Here is an 11,150-nt window from a genome sequence, read left to right as displayed (position 1 = left end):
TTTTTTTTTTTTTTTTTTTTTTTTTTTTTTTTTTTTTTGAGGTTGCTCCTCAAAATTAGACATGACATTATGAACCTACTTACGAGTTGCCAGCCGAACCATGATACCTTACAAAAGTGAACCATTTAGGACTCATATAGTGAGAACATGAGAAACTTTGAGTTAGAGTGTTTAGGTTTCATTACGAGCGTAAATGAGCTACCAAAACTTAAAGACTATTCCTGGCGAGCACGTGATTTTTTGCTACAAGTTAAGATTTGTTTTAGAATTTACGACTATATTACTTATTAATATATATATATATATATTTTGCTACTTTCAAGTCCAATACTAGCCGATATTGTTACATTTAGTTTAGAGTGTATAACTAGATTACTTATTCTCCATCCCTCTCTATGTTCTTACTTAATTCCTTGACCCGTCTTGCCTAATATAAATATTTTTTAAAAAATATTTTCTAAATTCCACGGGCAAGTTTCCAGTAAGAGAGATTCTTTCGTTTCCTTCGAGAGGGGTCCGTAGGTGAAATAATTTGATCAATAAACAATAATTTACAACAAAATGATTCAACTCTAATCTCTAATAACACGAGTGAATTAACACCAATTTACCGTTTATGTTGAAAAATGAAAAGTATTCCATATTGATCCGAACTAATCCATATGCTTCCATTTTTAATAAGATTCCAGCTAGAAGCATACAAGTACTGTAATGTGACTCTTCGTGGATATCTGGTAACCATGTATTTAAGGGTATAATCGGTGATTTTACAGCAAAAGCAATAAGAAATCAAATATAGAATATTACATCATAGAAAATTAAATGACTATTTTTTTATAAAAATAATAAACCGAGAAAAATTATCGGTAGAGAATCCCGAGTACAATTCCTGCTAAAATAAATAGAGAATTTCGCTAGAATAGAGACGGAGAAGGCTTCACTCTGATTTGAATTAGCTCATGACACCATTTTTGGAAGGGCCAAGAAGTCTTCTCTGTCCGCATCTCAGCCTCGGCCGTGTGTAAATCTTTCGTTTGAATAGCATGGTATGAATCGGACTCTTCCATCAAATCAAATGTTGGAGACTAAATTTGGGCCTAGAGACGATCCATGATTTTGTGGGCCGAGCCTTTGACATTGAAGATAGAAATGGGCCTGGGTCGGGTGGCAAGTTGAAGCAACGGGTTTCGGTGAATCGAAGGGCTCACGTGGCGTGGGATGGCCAAAGCATGGCCATTGAAATCGAGATAGTTATGACGTGGCGTGTGCTGGAATGAGGACGTGTGATGGGTGTTCTTGATGATTGATGACCACGTAAAGTATTTCCATCAATATTGGAAATATTCTTTGGTTTAGAGTTTCGTAAGGATTTTATCAAAAGGAAGAAAATAATTTGTATATTCTATTATCAAATAAAATTTAATTCAAATAAAAAAGCAAACTTTTTAGATTTAGTCAAAGTAAAATAAATATTTGTAATTTATGATTTGATTCTGAGCTTTTGGTTAAGTAACAATTTAATTAACTTTGATTTAGTTTTGTTCTAAATGAATTGGGCCGTTTCTTGGAACACTCGTAAACTAAGTTGGACTCGGCGGATTTCCGAGGAATAAATTCCTTACTCCGATAAGGAATCTTCGAGTTTGCCTCCATTTTTTTTTTTTCAGATTTGCTCTTCCTCGCACCTGAAAACCTCAATTTGTCACGCAAGTTTATTTTGCTGATTTCATTGGGAAAATCCGGATTTTCCGAGAAAATCTGTTCATAGAGCTGCAAACATGGCGAATCTTAGCTCCGGATTTGATGAGATGGGTTCCTTCTCCTTCACGGACTTTCCTGAAGATGTTCAGTTATGTATTCTCTCCTTCCTCTCTCCCTCCGATGTAGTCAATTTCTCTTGTACATCGAAGAGAGTCGTCTCGCTCTGTAGGAATGATCGGAAACTGTGGTTTACGATGTGCGATCGGAGATGGGGATCCAAAACTCAGATCAAGAATTGGGGAAAAGGAAACCTTACTTACAGGTTACTCTATAGAACTCTTCTTCAATGGGAGAATTTATTAGGTTTTTGGCGCCGGAGTGGCTCGTCTAGCGTATCATCGCCCCCGCTGGTGTTCTTCGAATGGGGATCGGATTTTCTCGCAGGATTTAGGGTTTCTCCATCGAGTAACGGTACTTACGACGTGGTTAAGTCTCCATTTCTATGGCTGGGGCTCTCTTCAGAAGGTAAGGCCATGGGTTTTATTGACCCCAAGGGCTGTTCTGACTTCGCCGGGAAATTTTCGGATTTGGGGGAATCCGATTTCTCCGATTGCGATTTGGTTCCCATCGATTTGAGCTTCATGGGGAAAAATCATTTTGTCATCGAGGAAAATCAGACGTTTGTTTATCCGAATTCCCCAGAACAAAGGAAAAAGGGATTCCGCCGGAGTTCAAGTTTCGCCAATTTGGCCGCCGCAACTGATGTGAACGAAGTGGCAAGTGGCTCTCCAGGAAGCTTACCGGACCAATTAATGTCAGAAATTTATCAGCATTTTGCGAATAGAACCAGTCCTGGTGGGGATAGAGCTTCAAGGAGGCAAAGGAGGAGGGAGAGGGAAAGGCTAGGAAAGAAGAAATGGGAACCAGAGCATTTCGTTAAAATTGTCAATTGCTCGCCCACACCATTTCGGCCATTACAGGGCTTGTGGAAGGTGTTGTCTCCCTCTCTTACCTCATTGTGTTTATGTAGTCTTTCAACTAGCTTGATATATACAATACAACAAAATATTAAGAACATGCTACCAAAACTTGAGAATTTAATGGCTTGGAAACATTCAAACCATCTGATTTCAGAAATTGCAGGTGGGTTTATTGATGTTTCTATGTTGTATAGCTGATGTGATCATTGTTAGGCTCTGATATCTGTACCAATTGAGCTAGATGAAGAAACATGCTGTATTTTTTGTCAATTTGATCGTTTCTTTGGCTGGTTAGGAGTAAAACAGTTGTTTGTTGATTTTAATTTCATTCTTGCAAGTGGTACAATAGTGCTGGTTATGTGAGATGATATAGCATGGACTCCTATTTCATCTTGCAGGGAATCAGTGATGATATGAGCATGGATTTCTATCTTGTTGTATATGATGACATTGGTGGCATTTCTTGTCGGAGGGTTAGGGACTCGTCCGAACGTTTCTCTAGTAATGCTCCCGTGTTTTGGACATCGAATACTACGTTCTTGGAAACTCCATTCTCCCTTGAGGAAGAACTTTTATATGACTGTCGAATACATGTTCGGCCTCTACCAGCCAATGACATTGAAGAGCTAGTGCCTTCAGTAGAAAATAAAAAGATTTCTCGCATCCTTTGCGTGAACTCGAGTTATGATCTAGTCCTACCGGACCTGGCTGGAAGTATTCCAAATCCTCGTAATGTCGAGGGAAGAATTTGGCAATACAATAATGGAACTTTTGGGTTCGGTTTCCTTAGGGATAACTTTATTATAGACCTGAAGCACATTGCTCGAAATGGTTTAATTCTGGATACTGTGGAATAATGTGTTTATTGATTCTCCTTTTAGTTAACATTGTAATGATTTGATACATTCTTTGGCCAAGATTATTCTTTATACAATGTACAGATTGATTATGAATTGTTGATATGTCAAAAGGTCACAAATACAATGTTCTTTTTCTTTTTCATGTAAAGCTAGAATGGTTGATCTGAAAGCATGGTTTGTCCCTATTGTATACAGGTTTTTTGACCTCATAGATTGAAAAGGGCTGTGAGCTTAGTCAAAAGACATAGTAGCCACTTATAGGATAAGCAGCCAACCTTCAGAATGAGGAGTCAAAAATAAGAACAAACCATGAAAGAAAATACGGATTAAACATGGAAAATAGATGTATAATGATATGAAATCCACCCAAAGGAAAGCTCTGATACCAAATGATAAGGAATCACTGTAAGAGAAGTAAGATTCAGATCACCTTGTTGTTGATCAAATGTCTTAAGGCAAGAACACTTGTTTGAGATTCAAATCACTTCACAAGCAAGATTGATCATGTCAAGGTTTAATGATTCTACATGCAACCTAAACTACATAGAATTGCAAAGAAACTTTCCACCTTTAACCTTCACGAGACATTTTAAGAGTTGTAACTATATTTCATGACCATAATTAGCCATTATGTATTCTTTATAGCTATAATTAACTACGTGTAAATAAGTCCTAAAATACATTAAGTAAACACCATAACTCGAAATTATAATCCACCCAAAATTTATAACAATGAAACTTGATTCATCTTCCATGTGGCATGAATTGAAGCATCTTTTGATAATTTTAACAACATTTTCTTTCCATTTTCCTTGAAGTTTATATTGCATGATTGATGTCTCGGTTCATATCATATAATTATGAGCATCCATTGGAATTGACAGGAAGACGATTCAGATTCATAAACATGCCACTCTTCTTCAGTATGAAAGGTGGTGAAAATCAAACATGCCACTCTTCTTGGCATCTGTTTGAGCATGTTATTTGAATATATAAGAAACAGAGAGGCCAAAAAAACACACTTTTAACAAGAAACACAACGGATGCTTGTACTTTTCTTAGTACATAGCCTTAAAAGACTTGAGGGTAGCAGAGGAGGATATAAGGGTATCTTATCTGATCTGATAGCTAGAAGAGAAAGCTAGATTGTGCAGATCAGGCCTCAGAAGCCACCTCTCCACCATTGATTTTCTCCCTTGTTATCTTTTCATGGTCTCCTTCAAGCTGACTCAAGTTTCCTTTCTCCTTGATCAGTTGGATATGGTGGTGCTTGCAGTAAAGTCGCCCCTCGTGAGCGATGTAGTTTGAAGGGCTGATCGTGCATCCTCCATGACAGCATTTGAAGCAAGTTTTATGGTATGGAATTCCATTCACAGTAACCTTGAAACAGAAACCATTGACAGAGGTCGGATTTGCTCATTGAGTTAATGAAACGAAAGGAGGAAGAAGAAAAACTCGGGTCTTGTCATTACCTTTTCTATTGGAAACACGGTGTTATGACAGCCAAGACATTTATCTCTTGTTCCACCGAACATGTTAGCAACCTTGCTCGCTGCCCGTTTCTGTTGATGCATTTTTGAGATCAAAGGGGAGAGATATAATAAATTCTTCAGGTAACAATCTCAAGGGAAACAGGGAATTACCTCGCCATCAATCGGTTTCTCTGGTTTTACGATCTTAGGTGTCCCTAAAAACACGAAAAAGAAACAGATCCGACAGAGAATTAGCATCGAAACCTGAAGAATCAGTTCCATTCAAACAAGAATTTTGTACCTTCAAAGCTTTTGTCAAGACTACCAGTCCTCTTAAAGATCTGATCAAAGTGTGGCCTGCAGTAAAGGACCCCCTCAAAGGAATTGTAGTTGCTGAGCTGAAAACCGATGAACAACTTCAGTTTAAGTTCCAGCTCCTTCATTAGCCACAGACAAAAAAGAGGAACAAAAACCAGTGCCCATCTTACCTTGAGAGTTCCTTTGCAATGGTGACATCTGAAGCAGGCTTTGTGGTAGACACGGTTATCAGCGGTCAACTTGTCGACGAGATAGACGGTCTTTTCACAAGCCATACACTTCTGGGTTGTGCCTGCAAATGCCATTGTCTTGCAGTGAAGGTTTCTTCTTCTCCGTGGAGGCTTCAGTGAAAGAAATGAGCTTTGTTTGGAAGAAAAGGAAAAAACGAAGCAAAGGATATATAATTTCAGTGGGGGAAGCACACAATCATGATGACAGGTACGTGGACAATAGCTTTATTTTGGATTAGGATTCATTGATGATAAATTTAACAATAAATCTGATTACTACTGATTATTATTTTAGAAATTGTTTCTTAGAGTTCAAATTATAGTTTGGTTTCTGTATTATCATATGTTCTAACGAAAAATTCGTATAACGTATCAGTCGATTGAAATTATACGTACGTGGGGCCATACATGCTTGCTTTTTAAGTTACTTTTAAAGTCCAGTTCTTAGAGTTAGCAATAAGTGAAGAGATCTGTTAAAAGCCGTAAGAAAGTTCAAGGACTAACATGAACTGATACTAACGTTTTAACTAATTAAACAAAATTTAGACGGAAAATTTTTTAAATTTCATCTAAAGCCAGAGGTTCAACCCTTGAAAAAACAGAAAGAAAGAATGGAGATGGCATTTGCTGTAAAGGAAGGATGGGAACCGGAGGGGCCATAAGTTTGAAAAGCCAACACACCTCAGCGGATAGCCTGCTTGCTTCCCAACTTCGAAGCGGTTCTTGTGAGATCTCACATCGGTTTGAGAGATAAACGAAACATTCTTTATAAGGGTGTGGAAATCTCTCCCTAGTAGATGCGTGTTAAAATTCTGAAGCTGACGGTGATATGTAACAAGCTAAAACGGAGAATATTTGTTAATAGGGACTTAGACAGTTACAAATGATATCAGAGCCAAACATCGAGTGGTATGCTAGCAAGAATGCTGAGCCCCGAAGGGGGTAGACATCAGGCAGTGTGTTAGTGAAGACGCCGGATCCCGAAAAAAAAAGTCCAAAAAGAACAATATCTACTAACAGTTGCTTGTTACACACCTTTACTTCGTGATTAGAGTGACACTTTCTTCATTTGTAAGGCATGACATTAAAGCTATTAAAAGAACATCACAAATCACAAACCAATAAGGACCCATCATCCTCCTATCAATATTATACTCCAAAAGTAATGCAATTGCAAAAGCTAATAATGTAACAGCTCACTCAAATGTCCTAGAATAATTCAGTTGATCTGAAACGAAGCCCTTTTTCACCTCCATTTTATAATGTTTAGTTTGTACTTCATAACCAACTGCACATGTGAATGTGTATCATAACTGTAGTTGTTCGACCAACTGCACATCGTGATTTAGTCTGCTACTTTCTCAAACAATCTATCATATCATGAGCTTGAGTTAATTACAGTCTTACTCTTTTGCATCTTCGACGACCTATTTATTTTCAAGTCATAATTGTTATTCAATTATATCTTACCATAATTGAAAATGAACAAAATTAATCATATAGTTCATTCTCATATCATAATTGCTTGGGATTAAGTATACATAAGTGCTGCCAGATGCACCAAAAGGTGCAAATGATCGATAAGTTATGCATGGAAAGCAAGCTATAAAAAGGAAAGATCTAAATTCGGGACTAGGATTTTGTTAAAGTCAAGAATTTGGGTGTCGATTGTGCATGAAATTGGAGCATGATGACGATTGAGTTGAGTTTATTGATAATAAGAAAATAGTAGGTTGTAGATTGAGAATGAAAGCAAGAGGGGAATCGATAGATAGCTTGAAGTAGACTTTTTTTGGATAGAGAGTGATAGACTGAGCGTGACCCATAACCATGCAGTAGTAAAAGCATGCATAGATTATGCAAGAGTGATAGACTAAGCTTGAAAAATAGTATAGTGATAGCGAATAACAAGAACAAGTACATGACTAAAATAACACAATGTTATTATGTTATACTGACACTACTTTTAGTTTTGGCTCCCGTTTGTGCTATGGGTTTGGCTTTGACTCTCGTTGACGCTCGTGTTATGGTTTTTCTCTCCTTTGCTCTTGCGTTTTGGTTCATTTTCTAGTTCGAGCTTTGCCTAATTCCCTCGTTCACCAACACAACTGTTCTTAATAGAGGTATACATGGATTTGGTTGGAAAAATCTTTGGGACCAATTCGAATTTCAAATTGGTTAGTTTGATGACCCGAACAACTCAAATAGAGTTCATAACCCAATCCTATCTAGGGTTGAGTTGCGTTCTCTAAGTTATTTTTTTAATTATTTACAATACATGTTACATTAATAATTAAAATCTCATAAATTTCAAACATCAAATATTTATAAGTCATAACACATTACTAACATTGATTACTGACGTCAAATATTTGTAATCAGTCATAATAATATTTTAATATGAAAACCCATAATTTTTTAAAATCAGATGTAATTAAAAATAATTAATTAAAATTTAATCTAGACATAATTAAAATAGCACAAACTTAAAAAGTTGAAAATGGAATTTAATACGTGGCAAGGAATAGAAATCTGAGCTGTAAACGGAATTTTTTAGGATTGTAAAAGCGGAGAATGACATGGCGCTGTAAGATAACGTTAGGTATTGTAAATTCAATCCTAACCGTCCAATATAATACGAATGCCAAGAAAGTCAAAATTGATAGTGAAAATACCCATTCGAGATTTCGAGGGAAAACCTGCAACTGCAAGCAAAGCGATGGGGCAATGCGTGAGTTGTCTGGACGAAGACCAAAAGCAACAGAGAAAAGAGGAAGAAAGATTGGCCTCCGTTGAAGCTCGGTCCAAAGCTGCCGAAGCAGCTCAGAGAAGGTAGCTTCCTCCTCCCTCACTTTTAACTTTCATTCGGAACTTCTGTACATCTTGATCGATCCTTTACAATTAGAGCAGTTTATCATTTGATTAGGGCTATCGTTGATCGTTATGTTTTTTGATCAGCACTTCGGTCTTGTTAGTCAATGTTAATTGTTCAGGTCTGGGATGTGACTGTTCTGTAGGGGAATGAATTTTGGGGTTTTTGTCACAAAGGGCTACCGTTGATCGTTATGTTTTTTGTCACGAAGACTGCTTAATTTTTTATTTTTTTTTAAGCAATCGAATGAAGCTTAGTCTTCAGGTTTATTAAAGAAAAGCGAGGAAGAAAGCAAGAAAAAGGAGCCATGAGTGCTCTAATTTGGGATGAATGAATTGCCCCCACCAATTTTTTCCTAAAAAGTACACTTGGGCATACATTAATTACTTGTTCATACCAAGGATGTATCTGCTATAGTTAACATTGAACTATTGAAGTACTTCCAGCTTCTCCTTTTGATGATGAATTGAGCATTCAGTCTTAAATGAGAAGCTATGATTGAATCATCAATGTTTTTTTTGTACTGAAATGATATAAATATTTGCAGGCAAGAAGAATTTGAAAAATCTGCTGCAGGAAGAGCTGCACGTGCTCAGATGGCAGCAAATGCAAAGCAATCTGCTAACGCTAACAAGGGAGAACCAGTTCTTAAGGTCATTCATATTCCAGTTGTGTTTGTTGTTTGTTAATTGATATTATACAGTCAGTTATATTTAGATTCTTTATTGTGGTCGGTAATATAGCTTAAAAGAACCCCATAATATTTTCGCTCATAGAATTTGTTTCACTTTAGATGCAGTTTATCAGAGCATGTTGATGATAGCCTTGTTTGCTAACAGATGATAATATAGCAAGTGATTCAAAACTTTTCTACTTGTTTTTGTTTATGCAGTGGAGTATGGGCTGAGGCAGTAATCTATGGGCCAGCTTCATTTCTTCTTTTTTTCTGTAAGTGAAATTTCTAGCAGCTAAAGTTCAATAAGCTCTTCTGCGCATTACGTTTATGGTTATCAGATTAGTCTTGTACCACTATGCCACACCCACAATCCATGACAACAAAATAACTTGATTGTGCAAATGGAATATATCGTAGTTGGGCTCGTCCTAGGTTATGTAGGTTAGTCTGGCGAAGGATTTTACAAACTATGGCAGGTGAGATCTCACATCGGTTGGAGAGGGAAACAAAGCATTCCTTATAAGGGTGTGGAAACCTCTCCCTAACAGACGCGTTTTAAAACCGTGAGATTGATAGCGATACGTAACAGGCCAAAGCGGACAATATTTGCTAGCGTTGGGTTTGGGCTGTTACAAATGATATCAGAGCCAGACACCGAGGGGTGTGCCAGCGAGGACGCTGGCCCTCAAAGGGGGTAAATTGTGAGATCTCACGTCAGTTAGAGAGAGGAATGAAGCATTACTTATAAGGGTGTGGAAACTTCTCCCTAGCAGATGCGTTTTAAAATCGTGAGGTTGACAACGATACGTAACGGGCTAAAGTGGACAATATTTGCTAGCGATGGGTTTGGGCTGTTACATGAACGGTTGTCCTATATTTTCTTTATCTCTCATACATCGTGTCCAAGTAATCAAGCTCTTCTTCATGTATTATATGATGTCTATTTTCCCTTGTATTTACAATGTGATGAATCTCGTTTGGTGTTCCCTGTTGAAGTGCAAGCCTCAATTGTGCAGTGTTAATAACTGGAAAAGATTGTATATATATCCGCCTTCCTGGGATCCTCTTATACCCCAAGCAACTTGTCTTTATACTCCTAGTCCCCCAAGACAGAAGTTATTGGATGAAACTGCGGTCTTGTATTTGTTTATTCATGAATCAAGGAACGCAATAAGTGTGTGAACTTAGATTCTTTGACACTTTACTCTCATGTAAATTTTACTTAACTTCTTATGTCTCTATATGCAATTACTGTAAAGAAACTCATGTTTTGCTCTCTTGGCAAGAATTTGACTCTGATGATATCATTAACGTATAAGAAAATTGGTAAAAAAGCAATTATAGAACAGTTTCTGATTATTTACATTCTTTTGTGGATCATAATATTGTAATTGGATATTGATGTTTACTGGTTAACTGATGAGAGTAGTTCATTGCTTCAAAATCCAGCAACCATCGCAAGTCCCAACCAAGGATTGCAACCTGTTGATATCAGTTGGTATGATATCAGTTGGTAGATCCATTTTTTTAGATTGCTACTCAATTTTTAACCTGTTGATATCAGAAGTAAGGGCCTTGGTGGGTTCCTCATGCTGGTAAATGGCCAGTCATTTTGGTCAATCAGGAGGCTTGTCCGATGATGAGCAGTCATTGCCTGCATTTTGGTTCTTCTCATGCTTCAAACATCACAGATTTTCATAATCCAACAGCTTTTATCTTTTGGTTTTCTCTACAAACATTGCTTTGGCAATGTTTTTTTTTTTTTTTTTTTTAAGTTTTTCATTTTTTTATTTTAATGCTTTTGATTGGAGGACTATTATGCTACTCGGTAATAATATACCCACCGCTAGCAAATATTGTCTACTTCGACTCGTTATGTATCGCTTTGAGCCTCACGATTTTAAAACGCGCTACAAAGAAGAGATTTCTACACCCTTGAATGCTTCGTTCTCTTCTCCAATTAATGTGGGATCTCACAATCCACTCCTTTGGGGGTCAAGTGTCCAATCCATCTCCTTGGGAGATCAGCGTCTCGCTAGCA

At 37.2% G+C, this 11,150-nt stretch overlaps 3 protein-coding genes across 4 annotated transcripts; 2 read left to right on the top strand and 1 right to left on the bottom strand.

The window, feature by feature from the left end:
• Window positions 1–1,446: 1,446 nt before the first annotated feature.
• LOC111496422 (F-box protein At3g12350-like) lies at window positions 1,447–3,683 on the top strand. The gene is made up of 2 exons (XM_023146850.1): window positions 1,447–2,693; window positions 3,080–3,683. Exons 1-2 carry the CDS (start codon window positions 1,779–1,781, stop codon window positions 3,536–3,538), a joined length of 1,374 nt encoding a protein of 457 aa, XP_023002618.1. The 5' UTR covers window positions 1,447–1,778; the 3' UTR covers window positions 3,539–3,683.
• Window positions 3,684–4,418: 735 nt separating this feature from the next.
• Window positions 4,419–5,730, bottom strand: LOC111496423 (LIM domain-containing protein WLIM1). The gene is made up of 5 exons (XM_023146851.1): window positions 5,502–5,730; window positions 5,315–5,411; window positions 5,185–5,228; window positions 5,014–5,103; window positions 4,419–4,921 (listed from the first exon to the last, which is right to left on the bottom strand). Exons 1-5 carry the CDS (start codon window positions 5,634–5,636, stop codon window positions 4,697–4,699), a joined length of 591 nt encoding a protein of 196 aa, XP_023002619.1. The 5' UTR covers window positions 5,637–5,730; the 3' UTR covers window positions 4,419–4,696.
• Window positions 5,731–8,228: 2,498 nt separating this feature from the next.
• Window positions 8,229–10,472, top strand: LOC111496424. Of its 2 annotated transcripts, none has more exons than XM_023146853.1 (4): window positions 8,229–8,393; window positions 8,981–9,086; window positions 9,326–9,381; window positions 10,106–10,472. In XM_023146853.1, exons 1-3 carry the CDS (start codon window positions 8,281–8,283, stop codon window positions 9,338–9,340), a joined length of 234 nt encoding a protein of 77 aa, XP_023002621.1. In that variant the 5' UTR covers window positions 8,229–8,280; the 3' UTR covers window positions 9,341–9,381; window positions 10,106–10,472. The 2 variants fall into 2 exon arrangements, with proteins under 2 accessions (XP_023002621.1, XP_023002620.1); XM_023146852.1 differs by having other exon boundaries at window positions 10,126–10,468.
• The last annotated feature ends 678 nt before the right edge of the window (window positions 10,473–11,150 follow it).

The sequence above is a fragment of the Cucurbita maxima genome, unplaced genomic scaffold (genome assembly GCF_002738345.1).
Source record: "Cucurbita maxima cultivar Rimu unplaced genomic scaffold, Cmax_1.0 Cma_Scf00022, whole genome shotgun sequence".
NCBI classification, from domain to species: Eukaryota; Viridiplantae; Streptophyta; class Magnoliopsida; order Cucurbitales; family Cucurbitaceae; genus Cucurbita; species Cucurbita maxima.
The sequence above is the reverse complement of the archived record's forward strand: the minus strand, read 5'-3'. Positions and strand labels throughout refer to the sequence as shown.